The 22,646-nt window shown below is 41.0% G+C and overlaps 1 protein-coding gene across 4 annotated transcripts in view; it reads left to right on the top strand.

Annotated features, from left to right (window-relative positions):
* The first annotated feature begins 6,155 nt into the window (after positions 1-6,155).
* hps3 (HPS3 biogenesis of lysosomal organelles complex 2 subunit 1) overlaps positions 6,156-22,646 on the top strand; it is a 43,506-nt gene continuing 27,015 nt past the window's right edge. For 2 of the 4 annotated variants that reach the window (XM_060941517.1, XM_060941514.1), the window contains exons 1-9: positions 6,156-6,694; positions 10,768-11,277; positions 11,525-11,699; positions 11,792-11,874; positions 11,964-12,150; positions 14,872-14,953; positions 16,256-16,410; positions 16,883-16,984; positions 19,022-19,130. In XM_060941517.1, coding sequence (XP_060797500.1) covers positions 6,478-6,694; positions 10,768-11,277; positions 11,525-11,699; positions 11,792-11,874; positions 11,964-12,150; positions 14,872-14,953; positions 16,256-16,410; positions 16,883-16,984; positions 19,022-19,130 — 1,620 coding nt within the window. In that variant the 5' untranslated portion in view covers positions 6,156-6,477. The remainder of the gene's footprint in view (positions 6,695-10,767; positions 11,278-11,524; positions 11,700-11,791; positions 11,875-11,963; positions 12,151-14,871; positions 14,954-16,255; positions 16,411-16,882; positions 16,985-19,021; positions 19,131-22,646) is intronic. The other 2 variants (XM_060941515.1, XM_060941516.1) reach the window with 2 other exon arrangements.

The following is a 22,646-nucleotide window of genomic DNA, read 5'->3' as shown; positions in this document are numbered from 1 at the left end:
AAATCCTTTTTGACCTATATTTAATTGAATACAATACAAAGACAAGATATTTAATGTCCAAACTGATCAACTTTATTGTCGTTGTTGTTTTGTAAATATAGACTCCTTCTGAATTTGATGCCTGCAACACATTCCAAAAAGGTTGGGATGGGGGCATGTTTACCACTGTATTACCTCACCTTTTCTTTTAACAACATTCAAGAAGCATTTGAGAACTGAGGACACTACTTGTTAAAGTTGTGAAAGAGAGATTCTTGCTTGATACGACGAAAGTTGCTTAACAGTCCGGGGTCTCCATTGTCATATTTTTGCACTTCATAATGCACCACACATTTTCAATACAAGACAGGTCTGGACTGCAGGTAGGCCAGTTTAGCACCCACACTCTTTTACTATGAAGCCACACTGTTGTAACATTTGCAGAATGTGGCTTGGCATTGTCTTATTAGAATAAGCAGATATGCCCCTGAAATAGACATCATCTGGATGGCAGCACATGTTGCTCCAAAACCTGTATGTACCTTTTAACATTAATGGTGCCTTCACAGATGTGCAAGTTACCCATAGCATGGGCACTAACACGCCCCCATACCATCACAGATCCTGGCTTTTGAATTTTGTGCTGGTAACAATATGGATGGTCCCTTTCCTCTTTAGCCTGGAGGACACAATGTCCATGATTTCCAAAAACAATTCAAAATGTGGCCTATCAGACCACAGCACAATTTTCCACTTTGTGTCAGTCCATCTCAGATGTGCTCAGGCCCAAAGAATTCAGCAGCATTTCTGGATGATATATGGTTAACTTGTCTGTGTAGATGCAGTGATGAACTGGTGTTTACTGGCAATGCTTTTCTGAACTATTCCCAAGCCCATGTAGTAATGTTCCTTACACAAACATGTCAGTTTTTAATGAAATACTGTCTGAGGAATTGAAACTCACAGGCATTCACTGTTGGTTTTCGGCCTGGCTGCTTACATGTCAAGGTTTCTCTGGATTCTCTGAACTTTTTGATGATATTATGGATTGTTGATGGTGAAATCCCTAAATTCCTTGCAATTATATGTTGAGAAATGTTGCTCTTAAACTGCTGGACTATTTGCCAATGCAGTTTTTCACAAAGTAGTGAACCTCACCAAATACTTGCTTGTGAATGACTGAGTCTTTGGAGGATGCTCCTTTCATGCCCAGTCATGATACCTGTTACCAATTACCCTTTTTACCTATGAAGTATTTTTTGAGCATTCCATATCTTTCCCAGTTTTTTGTAGCACCTGTCCCAACATATTTTGGAACGTGGTGCAGGCATCAAATTAAGAATGATTATATATTTACAAAAAACAAAGTTGATCAGTTTGAACATTAAATACAGTGGCATGCACAGACATTTTGGGGGGCAAGTGCTCTGGGGGGAAAAAAGGGCACTTTTTTGCGCATGTGGAACACCTTATTATAAAAGTCTGAGATTTAACCCTCCTCTTGTGTTCGGGTCGCCACTGACCCATTTTAGTTTTTAAAGGTGTAAAACAACCACTTAATGTTAATTTATTACATCAAGGCTTTTTGACTTTGCCAGGAATCTCTAGTTGAACAAAATAGAAAAAGAAATTTTTGTTTTCATAAATCTGAAAATGGTCTAGCAAAAAATATAATACTTATGTGCAGTTGTTTCTGTATGTGACGGGCTACTTCACGACAAAATAATTACAGCTTGGGCTTAGAGGGCAAACAATACATTTTCACTCGATTCATGTATTACCTGGCTGGTGGTGGGGCAGGGGAAGAGCTGACTGACTGCCCGATGTGTTGTCTGCGCTACAACAAGGCCGTGGCTTCCAGGACGCTATGCTGCTGCAACCTCACATTGAATGCACTGCACGCTTGTTCACGTGACAGAGCAAGAGAGACAGAGGTCCGGTGTGTGTGCGGAGGGGGCACACATCGGGACATTATTTTCACACATGCTTTTAATGCCGCAGCTTTTCTAAAAGATCATGTCGACATTGGCCTCAGTAAACTGTAAAAAAAATAATTCAAAAGGGCACTTTTTTGGACAGAGGGCAGAGGGGCAGGTGCTTGAGCACCACCTCGTGTCTATCTGTGCACGCCACTGATTAAATATCTTCTCTTTGTACTGCATTCAATTGAATATTGGTCAAAAAGGATTTGCAAATCATTGCATTCTGTTTTTATTTATGTTTTACACAGAGTCCTGACTTTTTTGGAATCAGGGCTGTAATTACTTTTTTAAATAATGGTTTGTTTTGTTTGTTTGTTTAAAATGTAGTTGCGAAAATTACTGACAGGTGATGAATTCAACTTAAAAGCATTGGTTCTGTTATGTTTGAGGCAGCGTTTAGCAGGAATGCTTGTGCCCACGTGCCCTCTTTGAGGGGAGGGTGATGGCAAAGCAATGCAAGGTTTTATTCTATGATAAAATATTTCTATTCTGATGGGAATGGTAGAAATGCTGCAAAATGCATATTCATTAAGCCAAGCACACAAAACAGACATGTTTTACTGTGCTCATACAAAAGCCGCAATTCTCTGTAGACTATGAAAATCAGCTTGCATGTTTTTTGTAAGATTTTCATGTTTTATATCACAATCCTCTCACTCCCCCGAGTCACTTATTAACCACTGCTTTTTAAAGGCACCTAAATGCACACACACCTGCTCCAAGTACTAGTCTTGGCCAGTAGGGGTTTTTAAACCCCCCCCCCCATGATGGTTTTAGGTTCCTTGTTTTACTTGGAACTGTTTAGTGCTCTTTACCCTTTGCTAAGCCCATCGTAGTCTGTTTGCTTTGACTGGAACTTTGCATCTTCTCTTTTTTTACTTTGCTTTTCGATTATGGATTATTTAGTTAAGATGTAAACCTGTCATATGATTGTATACAAGCCTCCTCTTGTGTGTTTCTCACACACACACACAAAATCAGTAAACCAGGGCTTTAGTGTTTTTACATTCACAGATACGTTATCATAAGTAAAAAAAAAAAAGTGTAATAAGGTATTCATAGTGAAAATTAATAGCTTCATGCTATAGCTTCCTCTGTGGACTTTTCTGTTAATTTTGAATTTTTTTTTTCTCCCAGGGCCAGTATCCACTAACCACTTCTCCTTCATATCAAAACTCTTTACAGAGCAATAGTGCAAGTATAAAGTGACACATCACAGTTCATGGCTGTGTATATCAGAGGTGGTTAGAGTAAGCAACTTAAAAGACTGAGTTAAAAAGAATACCATAGTAGTGAGTAGTCACATGACTATATTGAATGTATGATTACACTGAACAAATGCATTACATTCAAAGGTATCAGAATATTAGGTATAGCCAAAATAAAAATTGCTTGTCTAATAAACACAGCATAAAACAATGTAAGTATTATTCAAAACAAATAAGTTAAATATTTTCCAAATAACATAAATTAAGGCAATTTTGAAACAGGTTAGTTTCATAAATTTTCCAGGATAAAGAGGAGAGAGATGAGAGCTGCAGGAGAGAAAGAGCTGAACAACACAGAGCCGTGTGTGTGTGTGTGTGTGTGTGTGTGTGTGTGTGTGTGTGTGTACTTGCTACATATTGAAGACTAGAGTACGATTTTTCAACAACAGAGTTAGGACATTTTTGGGAAGTGAGGACATTTTGGCTGGTCCTCACTTCTTCAAAGGGCTGTTTGAGGGTTAAGACTTAGTTTTGGTGTTCAGGTTAGAATTAGGTTAGGGGTAAAGGATAGGGTTAGGCATGTACAGTGGCATGCAAAAGTTTGAGCACCCTTACTGAAAATATCTGTTACTGTGAATAGTTAAGTGAGCAGAAGATGAACTGATCACCAAAAGGCATAAAGGTAAAGACGAGACATTTCTTTTCAGCGTTTTCTGCAAGATTTGTGTATTATTTTTGTTTTGTACAATTGGAGAGTGAAAAAAGAAAAGGAACACCATGCAAAAGTTTGGGCACCCCAATACATTTGAGTTCTCAGGTAACTTTTTACCAAGGTTCCAGACCTTAAAGTGCCATTCCACCATTGGATGTATTTTTTTGGCATAAAATACAATATATTTTATGACAACATGACTAGACAGAGAAATCTTTTAGCTTCAAAATGATATATCAAACATAATTTTTTGACAACGACAAGTATATTAATTTTGCGACCAAAGTCACCTACCCTTTTAATTTCTGCGCGGTAGTGAAACGTGATGTCATCGGCAGGTTCCCCTTCTTGTGTACCACGTCACATGTGACGTGGCACAGATTATCAGCAATGGCGGATAGAACGCGATTGTCAGCTTCGGAAAAGAAGCGAAGGAAAATAGCAAGTGATGCCCAAAGGAGATGGTCGATGGTGAATATCGGCACAGCAATCGACAAGTGGAAATCGCGTTCTATCCGCCATTGCTGATAATCTGTGCCACGTCACACGTGACGTGGTACACAAGAAGGGGAACCTGCCGATGACATCACGTTTCACTACCGCGCGGAAATTAAAAGGGTAGGTGACTTTGGTCGCAAAATTAATATACTTGTCGTTGTCAAAAAATTCATCTCATCTCATTATCTCTAGCCGCTTTATCCTTCTACAGGGTCGCAGGCAAGCTGGAGCCTATCCCAGCTGACTACGGGCGAAAGGCGGGGTACACCCTGGACAAGTCGCCAGGTCATCACAGGGCTGACACACAGACACAGACAACCATTCACACTCACACCTACGGTCAATTTAGAGTCACCAGTTAACCTAACCTGCATGTCTTTGGACTGTGGGGGAAACCGGAGCACCCGGAGGAAACCCACGCGGACACGGGGAGAACATGCAAACTCCGCACAGAAAGGCCCTCGCCGGCCCCGGGGCTCGAACCCAGGACCTTCTTGCTGTGAGGCGACAGCGCTAACCACTACACCACCGTGCCGCCCTGTCAAAAAATTATGTTTGATATATCATTTTGAAGCTAAAAGATTTCTCTGTCTAGTCATGTTGTCATAAAATATATTGTATTTTATGCCAAAGAATACATCCAATGGTGGAATGGCACTTTAATTAGCTTATTGAGCCGTGGCTTGTTCAAATTCTTCGTTAGGAAAGGTCAGATGATGCAGATTTCATCTCATCTCATTATCTCTAGCCGCTTTATCCTGTTCTACAGGGTTGCAGGCAAGCTGGAGCCTATCCCAGCTGACTACGGGCGAAAGGCGGGGTACACCCTGGACAAGTCGCCAGGTCATCACAGGGCTAACACATAGACACAGACAACCATTCACACTCACATTCACACCTACGGTCAATTTAGAGTCACCAGTTAACCTAACCTGCATGTCTTTGGACTGTGGGGGAAACCGGAGCACCCGGAGGAAACCCACGCGGACACGGGGAGAACATGCAAACTCCACACAGAAAGGCCCTCGCCGGCCACGGGGCTCGAACCCGGACCTTCTTGCTGTGAGGTGACAGTGCTAACCACTACACCACCGTGCCGCCCATGCAGATTTCAAAGCTGTATAAATTCTCTGACTCCTCAAACGTGTCCCTAATATCAACAGCCATGGGCTCCTCTAAGCAACTCCCTCGCATTCTGAATAATAAAATAATTGATGCTCACAAAGCAGGAGAAGGCTACAAGAACATAGCACAGTGTTTTCAGGTACCTGTTTCCTCAGATTGTAATGTTATTAATAAATGGCAGTTAACAGAAACAGTGGAGATCAAGGTGAGGTCTAGAAGATGAAGAAAACTTTCTGAAAGAACTGCTCGTTGGATTGCTAGAAAGGCAAATAAAACCCCCTGTTTGACTGCAAAAGACCTTCAGAAATTGACCGTAGGTGTGAATGGTTGTCTGTGTCTATAGTGAACTGGGCTGAATTCAGTGCTCTGGTATTTCCAAACAGAAAAGCAAAAAGGTATCAATAAAATACTTTAATAACGAATAACATTCTTGTTTTGTGGTACACTGTCAAAAAATATATTTGGTTATCAACCAAAACTGTCAAAATAGTACTATATGTACTGGTATGTAGCATTAGTTTAAAAAAAAAAAGTTTCTGACGAGAGAAAGAGAGTATTAGCCAATCATATTACAGTTTGCTTTGTTGTCATGGTAAGTAACCAATAAGTGAGTAGATTGAACATGTAGGCCCCGCCTTTTTCCTCTGCCGGAAGTCAGCGGCATGTTATTTTGCTTGTTTACTTTCAGTATTTAGCCAAGTTATTTTTCGCACATATGCAGGAAGGTAGAGTTTATTTTATTCTTTCATTTCCATTCTTTTGGAAAAAAGACAATCAGGAAGCGGAACTGACAATCCGAATAAATTAATTGTTGTTGTTTTTGCTGGATCATCACAAGACTGTAAAGCATGTGATGGTGAGTGAGTGATTGAGTGAGTGCTGTAGCGGCTTTCAGGGATGATTAGATTGCACTCGGTGAGGGGGAACCGTGTCTGAACACCGATTAAACGTGTAAAGAGTGAACGCTGCTGAAATGGTTCATGTGTATAACTGCCACCCGTTCGCCTGTCAGCGGATCGTCCCGGCGGCGCAGGAGCCCGGGCTGGTGTGCTGCGGCGGGGGCGCGCTGTTCGTCGTCTCTGCTGGAGGATGTAAGATCGAGGCGTATCACATGCAGCAGGAGGAATGTCCTCTCATCTGCCGCTTCTCCACCATGGGAACAGTGCACAGTATTGTGTACAGTCAGATCGGTGAGTCCAGAGGCGATTCTAGAGTCTGTTGTGGCCCCAGGCAAAAATTTCCAGGGGGCCCTTTTGACCAGTGTTTATCACCAATATGTTATAAATAATCTGACACCAATGAAAAATGTATGAAACCAAAGTTTTTTAAATTCCAAATGTGAAAATACAATGGTAAAGAACAATAAAAACAATAAAAAACAAAATAAATAAGCCCTCGGGCCCCCTGGGCCAGGGGGCCCCAAGCAGTTGCCTGCCTTGCCTATTCACAAGCTGCACGTCTGGGTGAGTCCACACTTTCCCCTTCAAAATATCCAGAGTCAGACAAGTAGAAAAGTTTTTCACTTTATGTTCAATAAATCTGACCTATAACTTAGTTTTCTTTCCTCACCCACAAATAGATAACCTTCCTTCCTTCCTTCCTTCCTTCTTTCCTTCCTTCCTTCCTATATTCTTGTCAGCTTTTGGTGAATCCTGACCCTATCCCAGGAAAACTGGGCATGAGGCGACACCTTGTATAGGATGCCAGTCCATTGCAAGGCATGACACACACACACACACAGTAGTGGTTAGCACTGTCCCATCACAGCAAGAAGGTCCGGGTTCGAGCCCCATGGCCGGCGAGGGCCTTTCTGTGTGGAGTTTGCATGTTCTCCCTGTGTCCGCGTGGGTTTCCTCCAGGTGCTCTGGTTTCCCCGACAGTCCAAAGGCATGCAGGTTAGGTTAACTGGTGGCTCTAAATTGACCGTAGGTGTGAATATGTGTGAATGGTTGTTTGTCTCTGTTACCTCTTTTCCACCAAATCAGTTCGAGGGCTGGTTCGGGGCCAGTGCTGGTGCTGGTTCACAACTCGTTCAACTTGCGAGCCAGCTGAGAACCAGTTTGCTTTTCCATAGCTCGGGGTGCTAAGGGGAGCCACGTCATTACGTCACTGTATACGTCAGTTATGTCGCTGCGTTTGCATAAACCTTGGCATGAACATCGAAGCAACAACAACAATAGTGGATGACTTCGCGTTTGTACAGCTGCTGCTTCTGGCTTTACGGTGCTTCATTGGGATCAGAAAACGGCAAATCCAATATGTTTGTGTTGATCGACAGGTTTTGAGTGGACGGTGATTACGTTCTAGGAGACCGGTAATAACCTAATAACATTTTGACTCTTACACTGAATGTGAGATGGTTATGTTAGCCTTTGTTATGAGCTAACGTTAGCCGGTGTTATGTCGGCTTTCGCGGTCTTGTTATTGTTGTTGGTCTTAACAACTCCACCCCCCCGCTGACGTAAGCGGTTCTTTCCTCTGGCCCAGCAAAGAGTTGGTGCTAGCCTGGAACCAGTTTTTCTGGCCCCAGAGCCAGTTCTTTGTCAGTGGAAACAGAAAACCCGGTTCCAAACTAAGCACTGGCCCCGAACCAGCCCTGGAACTGATTTGGTGGAAAAGGGGCATCTGTGTCAGCCCTGCGATGATCTGGCGACTTGTCCAGGGTGTACCCCGCCTCTCACCCATAGTCAGCTGGGATAGGCTCCAGCTTGCCTGCAACCCTGTAGGGCAGGATAAGTGGCGACAGATAATGGATGGATGGACACACACACACACACATATTCACACCTAGGAAGGAATTCGGAGCAGTCAGTCTGCTTGACATGTTTTAGTAGGTCAGAGGAAACCAGAAAACCCAAAGGAAACCAATACAGCCCCAGGGAGAACATGCTTGTTAGGTTAAAACACCTGTGTGTTATTTTTAGTAATGTGCAAATTTTATTTCCCAGGTATTACAGATAAGGTAGGCAAGGTTGGAGAAAACAGCCAGAGCTGCCACAGCTAGATTTTCAAAGCAACTGAAAAATCTCGCCTCCTTCCAAAGCCACTCCTCTAAACCACATGAACACGCATTGCCTGACTCCTGCTGGAGGATGCATCCATGAGCAAGAATGTTGTTTCACCCAAAACCAAAACAAACCAGCTAATTATCTGTCCAACAGAATGTCAGAAACCACTGTTTTAATTTTCAGGTAACTGGAAACTTTGGCTGGTCTTTCTCTGCAATTATTGTGCGACTACCTCGCTCATCATCATCTCACATCGTCCATCAGAGGGCATAGGCTGCAAACAGGTTTTCGCAAGTCCTTCCGGTTCTGGGCCAATTCCTCTATCTGTTTCCACTTCTTAGATTCGATTCGATTCGATTTGATTCGATTCAACTTTGTCATTGCACATGTCACAGGTACAAGGCAACGAAATGCAGATTGCATCTAACCAGAAGTGCATAGCAGTCAATAACACAAGTGTAATATGCAAATATAAATGTACAGGAATTACAGGGTATGGAATGGTATAATGATATGATAGATATTTACAGTATGAACAAATGTGTAATATGAATGAACTATAGTGCAATGGTATGATTTAGATATTTGCAGTATATACAAAACACGGTATGAATAAACAGTGGTGCAAATGGTGATAGTGCAGTGAAGTCAGTTCAAGTCAATTCAGTTTGTTCGAGGGGTTGGTGTGTGTGTGGAGGGGGGGACCGGGACCAGGACTGGGGGGGGCGGAGTTCAGCAGTGAGACAGCTAAAGGAAAAAAAACTGTTCCTGAACCTGGTGGTTTTAGCTCCTGTAGTGCCTTCCAGAGGGCAGGAGAGTGAATAGTTTGTGTGCTGGGTGGCAGGAGTCTTTGTTGATGTTTATGGCTCTCCTGAGACATCTCTTCCTGTAGATGTCCTCAATAGCAGGAAGTGAGGCTCCCACGACACGCTGGGCGATTTTCACCACCCTCTGCAGTGCCTTCCGGTCCGAGACAGAGCAGTTCCCATACCAGACTGTAATACAGTTGGTTAGGTTGCTCTCGATGGTACAGTGGTAGAAGTTCACCAGGATGTCTGAAGAGAGGTGGCTTTTCTTCAGAGTCCTCAAGAAAAAGAGATGCTGGGGAGCCTTCTTGACCAGGTTGGAGCGGTTGGTTGTCCAGATGAGGTCCTGTGAGATGTGGATCCCCAGGAATTTGAAGCTGGTCACACGCTCCACTGCTGGTCACACACTCCACTGCCAAGATTAGAATGTTTTTAATACCATTGTAAAACCAGTCCTGATGTACGGTGCAGAGACATGGAGAAATACTGTCACCACCCTGAGAAAAATCCAGGCCTTCAGCGTCTTACCGATCCTCTTTACATCTCCCTCTAGGTCCCTTCGCCAGGTGTTTCTCGGTCTTGCCCTCTTGCTTTTCCCTTTTGGGTTCCAAGTGAGGGCCTGTTTTGTAATGTTTGTTGCATGTTTACGAAGTGTGTGGCCAATCTACCTCCAGCATCTTTGGAGGATTTCCTTTTGTATTTGAGTCTGGTTGGTCCTCTCCCACAATTCCTTGTTGCTGATTGTGTTGGGCCAGTGTATACAAAGGATGGTGTTGATGGGTGTTGATGAAGGCCTGGATTTTTCTCATGATGGTGACAGTATTTCTCCATATCTCTGTGCCGTACATCAGGACTGGTTTTACAATGGTATTAAACATTCTAATTTTGGTGTTGGTGGTCAGGTCTGTGGATTTCCAAACGTTTTTCAGCTGTTGGAAAGCTGTCCAACCTTGCTAGCTTTAGCAATATGTCTGTCTAGCCTTGTGGAAGACTCTGGTCACGTACAATGAATGCATGAGCAGTGTGTACGCAGGTAGGCAGGAATGTAGGCCATCCAGTCATTTCATGTAGATCGATTGAAATGATCAGACAGGCTTTTTACAGCCCTGTGATTACCACAGATTATTATTTTTTTTAATTGTCAGAGCATTTGATTTGTTTATCATCATTCTGTCGGGATGTAAAGAGAATTTCAAGAAATGTAACAAAAATACCTCTAAAATAAATTGTCTAGCCTAGCTTTAATATTGTGGCATTATGTAGTATCAAGCATAGGCTTAGTTAAAAACAAAATAGGGCCATCTGACAAGTACTGGCCAATTTTTGTTATTTTTCACATATTTGTTGCCTATTGTTTCCTTGCCCTCTTTGGCTATACCTTTTGGAATCATACCTCTGCCTTTTTGGCACTTCTAGTATCAGCTTTCTTCCTTTCTATTCCCTTTTTAGGGGATTACCTAGTCACCATTGAGGAGAAGAATGGTGCCACCTACCTGAGGGCCTACACCAACTGGCGCTACCAAGCAGCTGAGAAGAAGCGTGTAGGTGTTCGTTTGCTCGGGCACCTCATGCGTGGTCCGGTTCTCCATGGTACCCCCAAGGAACAGATGGAGATCGTAGAGATACCATTGTCAGAAACACCGCTCTGCACTGCCTGCTGCTCCATAACTGGTGCCCTGCTGGTGGCCTGTGCAAAGAGCCTGGTGCTGTTTGGTTTGAAGCGGCAGTCACTTAGCGATCAAGTCGACGCCCTTGACTTTGAGAGGCTCCTCATCCTGTACGTTTCTGGTTGGAGCCCGTTGCAGGTGGCACTCTGTGGTGTGTACGTGGCCTTGCAGACAGAGCTGGAGGTTCTGGTGGTGAAGCTGGAGAACCTAGAAAGGAGACGTACCTCAAATGAAGAGCATACACAGCTGCCTGGTGATGAATTGGCTGCAGCTGGTGTTACTGACAATATTGGTAGGCTTTGTTTTGTGTATTCTTTATTGCTGATGTAATTCTCTGATTTGCGCATAAAAGTAGAATGCAGTTTACTTAAGTATGCAACTATGGTGCATTAAATAATTCAAATGATCAGATGTGATGCTAAAATTTGAACAGTAATGTAATGCTTTTCAGAATTACAGGCAGTTGTTAACTACAGTTGTACTTTCTGAGAGGAATGTGTATCTTGGGTATTTACAGGTTTCATTTCATTTTTATCTAGATGTTAAAAAAGAACCACAGAGTCCCCTCGAGTCCGATGACTTCTTTATGTTCCCGAAGCATTTGGAGATGCTGGGAGATAAAGCAAAGGATTGTGGGGTGTCTTTGTCTTTAGAGTGGACTAGGATGGAGACAGAAGCAAGTGACAACGTGGGATTCACCTACATCCTGTACAGGTGGAAAAACACCAATGGCCAAGGATCTCCTGATCGATTTATGTACGTTATGGGAAAGTGGAAAGCATTTTTGTTGTTTGTCCTGTTTTTAGGAGGTTTGCCCCAGATTTCTTCCAGGGCTGCAGTGTGGAGGAGACACGCTTACACTCCCTACAGCTCCACCCCATGTACACTGGTAATCATTTTCCAGGTTACGCTCAGAAGACATCATGTTTATTTCACACACCATAAAGTTTTCTGGACTCTCCCTCTCATTTTGCGCAGGTAATCTGGATGTAAGCAGTGACGCTGAAAAGAGTGATCCTGCCTGTATGTTCTGTTTCTTTTCTCTGCCAAATGCTGGTTACATGTACAGCCTGAAGAACACCGTAGAGCTCATTTCTACTTACCAGTACCCGGAAAAAGCCCATCAGGCTTTGCTTTGCGACCAGTTTCTCCATGTCATCACACGGTAAGACAATATTGTTTATAGAGAAGGAAACCAAAGATTTAATCTTGCTGCAGAAGGGTTATGCAGCTCAATCAGGAAACGAGTTCATATTTTCCTATTATGGCACATTTCTGAAGTATTTAACTTATTTAATAATGATCTAATCAAACCGTTCATAGCAAACCAAGTTAGTTCATGTTGTCACTTACAGCACATTTATAGCAGCGAGTATAAGGCTTTCCCTCACAAACCTTTTCTTTCTCTCTCTATTAGTTTATAAGACAATAAAATGGAGCTTGTCATGTTACAGAGAAACCAGAAAGTGCAAAAAGTCCTTTGTCCTGAACACTTTCATATGGCAGAAAATCAGAGTTGGACAGGAACGAAGTACATTTACTTGAGTACTGTACTTAAGTACACTTTTTGAGCATCTGTACTAGAGTATTTTAAATTTTTTTTAAACTTATGACTTTAACTTCACTACATTTGAAAGGCAAATATCGTACTTTTTACTCCTCTACATTTCTATCAAGGTCCTCGTTACTATGAAGCAGCTTTGAAAGTGGATGTTTTTTTCTTTTCTTTTCTAAAACGTGATGGTTTATTCGCAGGTGACACTGAGACAGCCGGTCAGTAATCACTAGGGTCACGTCACGTCCATAGGCTGTATAAAATCAAGTTCAATGATTTCTCAGCAGTGTTACTGAACATGATCAGTTAATGGCAGAATGGAAGGAGGCGGTTCTTCTGGGGAATACACACGCACCCATGGCCCATGAACCCATCTCATCTCATCTCATTATCTCTAGCCGCTTTATCCTTCTACAGGGTCGCAGGCAAGCTGGAGCCTATCCCAGCTGACTACGGGCGAAAGGCGGGGTACACCCTGGACAAGTCGCCAGGTCATCACAGGGCTGACACATAGACACAGACAACCATTCACACTCACATTCACACCTACGGTCAATTTAGAGTCACCAGTTAACCTAACCTGCATGTCTTTGGACTGTGGGGGAAACCGGAGCACCCGGAGGAAACCCACGCGGACACGGGGAGAACATGCAAACTCCACACAGAAAGGCCCTCGCCGGCCCCGGGGCTCGAACCCAGGACCTTCTTGCTGTGAGGCGACAGTGCTAACCACTACACCACCGTGCGGCCCCCATGAACCCATGTTTCAGTTTTCTTAAAGGATTAAAGATTCGTTTTGTTTTAAATGTTTGCTTTGTTTGCCAAAAACGAACCACGTCACAGCCTACAAAAACTCGCTATCCAACCTGCGCAAGCATATTGAGGTCTGTAAATGTTTTATTCCAAGAGAAAGATTGCACTGAAGTTGTCTGTGCTTTTAGAGCTAGCAATAACACTGTAATAGCTATGCAGTCTGGGTAGTCAAATGACTTTCTATGGATTTTCCCGCCAAGCTGCCGTAGCCTTGTCCACAGCTAACATTAACACGTAGCTAGTTAACTTGGATACTGTTAGTTAGCATGTAAAAACAGAATTATACTAACATGAATAACGTTAACTTACCTGAAGTCCTTTCAGAAATATGTTTTAGCATAATCTTGCTAAATAGAATGTAGAAATCTTTCTTTTCTAGTAGCGTTAGCTACCCAATATGATTTTGAGTTTGAAAAGAGTTTGCTAGCATGTCAGGTGGAGTTTCACTGACTAGCTAGCTTAACATTAAACCACCATGGTGGCACAGCATGTGTTCATTTTGTGAATTCACATTTCTATCTTTTTAGTAATGGCATTAGATTTTGTAAGTGTTGTGGCAATAATACAACAATGCGTTGACAGAAAATGTACTTTTAATACTTAAGTATTTTTAAAAGCAAGTACTTTAACTTAAGTAAAAATTTGACTGTATAACTTTCACTTGTATCGGAGTAACATTTGACCAGTGGGATCTGTACTTTGACTTAAGTTGGGTACTTTGTCCACCTTTGTAGAAAATGTACATTTTAACATTTTAGTTTCCTGAACATAACTCTAAAACTATTAGGAATTTTTTCATGAAACCTGACAGTTATGCTAAGTGACTAGAGGAGTTGTGCCTTTTGACGTTTTGGAATTTCTGTGATTTTTTTTTTTTTAGTTTTTCCATATTTCCATGGCAACCAATTCAATTTCGGAAAATATGGAGTGGGGTTCCATGTGGGGGCCAAGGGGATATGTCATCTCCTGATGACTCTCTTGTTCTTAAAGCTTTACCTCTGATGGTTACAGTCACTGACGCTGGATATTTACTGCCATAAATGCTCAATAAACATATCCTTACAGAAAATTTTACCATCTCAATGATTTTATACATTTTTATTTGTTAAATAAGAGCACATTTTAAAAACATGTTTGTTTTTTTTTTATGTTCAGATTACGTGGATCGCCGACCATTCAGGATCTGCTGAATGAAATGATAATGTATTAGAACTAGCACATTTAATATAAACCTATGATTTGCATATATAGAAAAAAAAATCAAAGTTTTGACCAATCAGAATTGAGAATTGAAACAGCATTGTGGTGGGAAACGTATTATAGTTCCATCTTTAATCAGATTTGTATGTTTGCTGATGTATTTTTCGTATGTTACTGCTATCTTGGGTATATGTATTTTCATTATGTAAATTTCCCCCATGTTTGCAAGTTAATTGTTTTATTGGAAGAGATCTAAAGCAAAGACCTGAAGTCTCGCGCTACTCTTTTTTTTTTTTTTTTTTTTTTTTTTTTTTTTAGAAATGCTCTGCAGTGTTTCACTGTGAGATGCAGTGCCGTTGCTGCTCGAGTCGAGGACCCCTACATCGACACCACCATGAAGGTAAACAGGATGAGAATGTGGCCATGTCCTGCTAACTTCCTGAAGAGAAATTAGCAATGGCTGCCTCTTTGACTTAAGACATCTCTGTTTATTGGCTTATATACAGTAAGAGATGGATATCCCGTCATATGAATCACATATTTAGACCCATCAGTCACTTTAACATGTCTAGTTCACATTTAACATAACTTCAACATAATATCTGAAATATAAATACAGCTTTTCATGATCATTTGAAAAACAAATCAAGTACATACACAGGGGTCCCCCCCCAAGGGGTGTGTATTTGCAGGACCAGTCAAAAATTTGGACACACCTTCTAATTCAATGTTTCTTTATTTTTATCCTTTAAGGGACACTTCATGTCTTAAAGCAATGATGTTCTGTCATTTCTCTTTACTTAGTTCTTGACATAATATGGATTACTACAGTTGTGGAATAGGGCTATTTACTACATGTTTATTATTTACTGTTTGATCTCAAACACATTAAGAAGGCAAGAAATTGCACTAAATAACTTTTGACGAGGCACCTGTTAATTAAAAAGCATTCCAGGTGACTACCTCATGAAACTGGTTAAGATAACGCCAATCATGTGTAGAGTGACATCAAGGTAAATGCTGGCTCCTTTGAAGAATCTGAAATATGAAACACATTTTGTTTTTGTTTTTTAACACTTTTTTTTTGTTTGTTTGTTTGTTTACCAAATAATTCCATATATGTTCCAGATGTTATTTCATAGGGGAGGTACGGTGGTGTAGTGGTTAGCACTGTCGCCTCACAGCAAGAAGGTTCTGGGTTTGAGCCCAGCAGCCGGCGAGGGCCTTTCTGTGCGGAGTTTGCATGTTCTCCCCGTGTCTGCGTGGGTTTCCTCCGGGTGCTCTGGTTTTCCCCACAGTCCAAAGACATGCAGGTTAGGCTAATTGGTGGCTCTAAATTGACCGTAGGTGTGAATGTGAGTGTGAATGGTTGTTTGTGTCTGTGTGCAGCCCTGCAATGACCTGGCGACTTGTCCAGGGTGTACCCCGCCTCTCCTCCATAGTCAGCTGGGATAGGCTCCAGCTTGCCTGCGACCCTGTAGAACAGGATAAGCAGCTACAGATAATGGATGGATGTTATTTCATAGTTTTGATGCCTTCATTATTGTTCTACAGTGTAGAAAATAGTCAAAATACAGAAAAACCTATGAAAACCTTGACTGGTACTGTACTTGCGCAGCTCTGACAAGCTCCAGCCAGTGTTTGCGAATATCAGATTTTATACCACTCCACATCCTTCTGTATTTTCTGTCTGCCTGTCCAGGCCTGTCCTCCTTTCACTATGGAAGTTTGCGCCCTCCGTATTCAGCTGTTCATCGGTCTGAAGTCTCTGGGTCATGACGGGAATCACATTGTGCTGCTCACAGCTGCTGACGTTGAGACCAAAGAGGAGCCGGAACGAGCGACTAGAAGATCTGCGTAGGTCACTGACATGCAAATGTTGTCTTTCTCATCAACTGTAGTGCAGTTTATTAGGAAAAAAGGTCAGCAAAGCTGTAACATCTCTCTCTCGCTCTCGCTCTCTTTCTTAGCTTGGTATTGCCATTTTTTTCTTGCTGGCTTTTAGCTTTATTTAATTTTGCTTGGCTGGTCTGCAGGCCAATTCTTCAATCCAATAATGATTAATATTAAACAAATGATGGATGAAAAACAAATCTACATATGTAAGCAGTTTGATTTTATTTATTTATATACTTTTTTTAATTGAATCTAACTTTAATTTGCATACAAGCAATGCTTTGTAGTGTCTTTAATTATACCTCTCAGCATTCCTGACAAAATGGCAGTTTTCTCAACAATTCATGCAGATCATATGTGGTGTGATTATGTAAACAATCTCTTATTTCATGCTTCATGTGCATTGACACTTGGCGAATGCTCTGTATTGTAGCAAATCAAAAGAGCAGAATTCACTGGCAGGGATTTTCCTAGCGGTAGGTATAAATCCATCCACCAGCCCAGCTCTGGAGAGCTTCCTGTCCAGGTCGTTCCTGTAAGTCAGCCCTGTGTGTCCCCTCTAATCACCTACCGAACATAAAAACTTCCCCTGAAGTTAATGAAACGCTAATGTACTCCTGTCCGTGTGCTAATCCTGTGTGAACCTACCTAATCTAACATCTGTTATTTGGATTTGTTTTTTGTATGAAAATATTTTATTTTTGTGCAGAGGAAATGAAAACTGTTCTGGCACAGAGGTTTAATTGTGTTGGATTACATAGTGCAGTTGGATGACATAGATTCCAGAAAGCATTTTATTCCGAAAGAGAATAACAGCAGAAGACGAAAGGCAAACAAATTTAATTATCAGTAATTGCCTGAGTTGATTTAACTGGGTTAATATTATTAATCACGAAGTAGGACACTTATCAGCGGTTTTGCATTCACCCTGATGCAGCATGCTGATTTAATTCGGGGTCTTTAGGTGGGTGAGTCAGTGTTGTTTGCGTTTTAAAAAATTGGGTTGGTAGGTGTAGTTTGCTTAAAAAAAAAAATTGAACACTGAATTTGTTCGTAATCCTGGCTGTACTCTTCTAATGACCTGAAGCAATTTCTTTCAGTCATGCACGGCATAACTTCTCTTGATGAATTAACTTTTGTACCACATTATCCCTATAACTCAATTAACAATAATTTGCTGAAGACGAAGTGAATATCGGTGAATAATAATCTCGACTTCGTCTCGGTTATTATTCACTGAGCCTGAGGCGGATAATTGTCTTAGTATAAATACACAGGTGATCATTTAAAAAAATCATATTAAAAATAATTTATTTCAATCTTCAAAAGCAGCATGAAACGTAATCTGCTCAGACTTGTCACTTATCTATGCCAAGTCACATAAAATACAGGGTGTTTTCACAAAGTTTGATATTATTTGAGATGTAAATATCCCAGAAACTACATACTCTAGGAAAATGAAACTGAACAGGCTTAATCTTGAGTAATATAAGATTTATTCCTGAAAATTTAAATGAGAAATTCAAAGGTATGTGGATTCCATGAACGATTTCACAAATTTTCAATATGCGCGCCACCTGAGACACGGCACACGTCAAGTCGGTAGTCCAGCGCCTGCGAAACATGCTGCAGCATGTCTTTGGTAACAATCTTTTTTGGAAACTGTGCATTTTTTTTTTTTTTAGAGAATTCTCTCATAAATGCATGCTACACAGTCTTGTTCGACTGTGTTTGGGCGTACTCTAACACACACAACGCCTTTTCTTTTCCAGTGAATGGCATTTCTATACCTAAAAATAACATTAAACATAACATTTTAACCTGTTTCCACACATGCTGTTAAAATTTGAGGTCAGTTGAACTAGAATTGGCAAAGTTATTAGATTGTGAAATTATATCAAATTTTTTTGAAACACCCTGTACTTTTTGAAATCGATTTAAAAAAAAAAAAATCACAATTCCACCTTACCTTTGAATAGTTTTAGACCAAACTTCGTAGCATCTTTAGTGTTTTTAGGAACAGCATTTTCTTTCATAATTTCTAATTCTAATTCTTCCTCACTTACTGTGACAAAGCGATTGACCGCCATTTTGCTTGAGGTGATGATTGAGAAATCGTTTGAATTTCTCAACCGATTAGCACGCGCAATTTTCTATAATCACCTCCATATTTATACTAATCTTAAATATTAGAAGTAACTGATATGTGGTGTACAGTTGGGAAAACTTATTAAAGTCAGTGTGCTAATCTAGGTTCATAATTTAGCTTTTTACATCCATAGGAATGTGATCATGTAGTAAAAACTTTGTCAACTGGACTAAAATGAGAGAATACAGCTAAAGCAGCTTCTGTATAGTTTTTAATCAAAACATAGAAAATAAATCAATTAAAGGACTAGATCACCTTTGGACCAAATGGGTTCACCAGTAGAATTGTGCAGTGTGGCTTTAAAACCTTGAAAAGCTAGGGACTAGTTATAATGGTGCCAGATTATACTGAATCCAATGTTAGTTCCTTCCATAGAGGTGTCCTGATAGCTCATTGGTATTGTATTTATTATTTTGGTCCCAGATCCAAGAAGACCTCTGTATCAAAGCTAAAGGAGCCCAGTGAGACTGGCCACGGCTGGAACCTGTATGTGATAAGCACCGTGTCCACTTTGCAGCTCTACAGAGAGATGGTACGGTTTAACCCTGATCTGATTATGCTGTTTCTGCTTAATAGCCACTACATGTTTATTGTCATGTACATTGACAGACATGTACATTGACAGACATCAGGCACCAGGGCATGGCAATGCGTGAAAATACGCTCGGTCTTCTATTCAGAAAGTTCACCATCATTAAATCTCATCTCATGTCATAATCTGTAGCCGCTTTATCCTGTTCTACAGGGTCGCAGGCAAGCTGGAGCCTATCCCAGCTGACTACGGGCGAAAGGCGGGGTACACCCTGGACAAGTCGCCAGGTCATCACAGGGCTGACACATAGACACAGACAACCATTCACACTCACATTCACACCTACGGTCAATTTAGAGTCACCAGTTAACCTAACCTGCATGTCTTTGGACTGTGGGGGAAACCGGAGCACCCGGAGGAAACCCACGCGGACACGGGGAGAACATGCAAACTCCACACAGAAAGGCCCTCGCCGGCCACGGGGCTCGAACCCAGGACCTTCTTGCTGTGAGGCGACAGCGCTAACCACTACACCACCGTGCCGCCCCCATCATTAAATACCAAACATAATTTAATAAGAGATGGTCTGGGGCAGAGGTTCAGGCATTCGTATCAATGTTAAATAAGATGAAGGAGAATTTAGATATTCTCTATTATACCACAGCACTATTGTAGGTGTTGATTAATTTTCTATAACAGCAGCTCAGACAGTAGTTCCATCTCTAAGGTAAGGAAGATTTACTTTAATGACCTGATGAAAATATATTGTGACAACAAATTCACAGGGATTTGTGTGGCATCTCGAGTGATTTGTAATAGTAAATTTACTGCCATAGGAAAGTGTCCAGGACAGTTTCTCAGTAACATGGCAGGCTGCATTTTATTTATTTTTTTCTTTTATTAACCCTTATGCGCAATGGCGTTCCGTTCTGCCAGCGGGATTGAAATCAACTTATTGAACATTTTCAATCAGTATAAACAAATGAATTATTTTATTGTCACAAGTCTGTTATAAGATTAGTCAGAGCGCTGTTGGCTTTCTGTGTGTAGACTTTCATGACCCTGTGTTTAGCTGCTGATGAGCAGGGTGATGAGAAAACAATTAATGTTTAGTACAGAGATAAAATGGACAACACAGTTAAAGCTTGTTTGATAGTAAAACACTGTATACAAATGTCACCGTAACATTACCGAGCCTACTACAGTTGTGGTCAGAAGTTTACATACAGTGACATGAATGTTATGGCAATATTTGGGCTTTCAGTAATTTCTCTGAACCGCATCCATCTTTAATTTACAAAAAACACGAGAATTTGGTGCACAAGTTTTAATTTTCTTTGGGTTTTCTGAAATCAACACAGGGTCAAAATTATACATACAGGGTCAAAAATTTACATACGCTCACTTAGATTATTAATTCAGAGGTACTGAAACTTCCAAAGTGTCTCTTATCTTGCCAAGGCTGAGCTCTCTTAACTTCCTGTTAGGGATCATGATCAATTACAGCTGGTAGCTTCTCTATGGCTTCATAAAAAGGGTTTGTTTACAGCACTCACTTTCACAGTAAAATGGGAAAGTCCAAGGAGCTCAGTGCAGATCTGAGAAAGAGGATCACAGATGTACACAACTCTGGAATGTCTCTTGGAGCCATTTCTAAACAACTGCAAATTCCAAGATCAGTTCAATCAATTGTATCCAAGTTATTGTGAGGTGTAGTCACTTTGCCAAGCCACTTTGCTTTAAGAAAACCCAAACTGTCACCCTCAGCTGAAAGGAAATTGGTTTGGATGGTCAGGAACAACCTGGGAACCACCATGGCACAGCTCTGCCATGAACTGGAAGCTGATGGATCACTGTCTACAGTTCAGATCACCACGGACTAAGAGGCTGCTATCCAAGAAATAACCCCCTGCTCCAAAATTGACACCTTCAAGCTTAACTAAAGTTTGAAGCTGACCACACCGACAAAGAAAAAAGCCTTCTGGAGGAAAGCTGTATGGTCAGATGAGACAAAGATTGAGTTGTTTGGCCACAATGACCACCATGTACAGAGGGACACTGTGCCAGCTGGTGGTGGTGGTAGGATCATCATGCTCTGGGGCTGTTTTGCTGCCAGTGAAACTGGTTCATTGCACAAAGTGGATGGAATAATGAAGAAGAAGGACAACCTCAGAATTCTTCAGCATAAACCATCAGAAACTTGAACATGATTTGGGAGTTACAGGACAATGAACCCAAACACACATCAGAGCTGGTTGTGGAGGATAAAGTAGGCTAACATTAAGCTTAAAACAAGGCCTGACTTCAACCCTATTGAAAATATATGGATGGACCATGCTTATAAATCGAGTCCATGCCAAGAAAAAAAAAATTAATTGAACTCTACCAATTCTACCATGAAGAGTCGTGAAATATCCAACCAGAATTCTGCCAGAAGTTTATTCATGGTAAACAAGAATGTTTGGTCAAGGTGAATCTTGCGAAGAGACATTTTACCCAAATATTAGGTGTGCTGTATGTATATTTTTGACCCTGTATGTATAATTTTGATTTCAGAAAACCCAAAGAAAATTAAAACTTGTGTACCAAACTCTCGTGTTTTTTTTTTTTTATTAAAGCTGTATGCTGTACATTCTGCCACAGAAAAAGAACAGTTCAAAGAAATTACTGAAAGCCCAAATATCGCCATGACATTCATGTCACTGTATGTAAACTTCTGACCACAACTGTAGGTTTAAATATAAAAGAAAAACGTATGAAAAACTACAAATTCTTAAAGCCATGTCCACTTTCATATGAGCCAATAAGCATCATAGGAGTTAAAATCTGTTCTTTTTTCTCTACCCCAGTAATTTGAGACCAAAGGATTAAATATAAGGGAACTAGACAGGGACACTCTGAGTGCAAACCCCGCCTTTTCCCTATTAAAATACATTGGGCGAAAATTTCGAAGTTCTGCCATGACCTTGACCTTTGACCTCCAAAATTTAATGGTTTCCTTCCTGGGTGATTGGCAACACGTACAAAATTTGGTCCAAATCGATCCATTGGTTCTTGAGATATCTTGCAGACACACAGACAGACAGACAGACAGACAGATACACACACACACAGACTGACGCAGGTGAAAATAATAACCCCTCCGACTACTGTCGGCGGGGTTAATTAACGAGCTTTACATCTGGATATTTTACTTCATGTTTTATCACCTTTATAAAGAATGTTCTGTTTTCAGTCATCATATTAAATCTACACGGAAAGCTATGTAGGAAAAGAACAGCAATTTTTGCTTTCGAGCATCCATGTTTGAATCATTTTTTAAAAAAGCACTGGTTTCTGATTCTAGCACTCAAGCCATTTATAATGATGTTTTCTGATCGATCCTAAGATGGCCTTGTGAAAGCAGCCTAATTTACTTGTCATTCTCTCACATTTCTGAGAATTAATTGATTTACCAATCCTAATGATTGTTATACAGTGGTTAGTTCTGGTCCGCTAATTTGATTGGTTGAGTGT

Source organism: Neoarius graeffei, chromosome 15, assembly GCF_027579695.1.
Source record: "Neoarius graeffei isolate fNeoGra1 chromosome 15, fNeoGra1.pri, whole genome shotgun sequence".
NCBI classification, from domain to species: domain Eukaryota; kingdom Metazoa; phylum Chordata; class Actinopteri; order Siluriformes; family Ariidae; genus Neoarius; species Neoarius graeffei.
The sequence above is the reverse complement of the archived record's forward strand: the minus strand, read 5'-3'. Positions and strand labels throughout refer to the sequence as shown.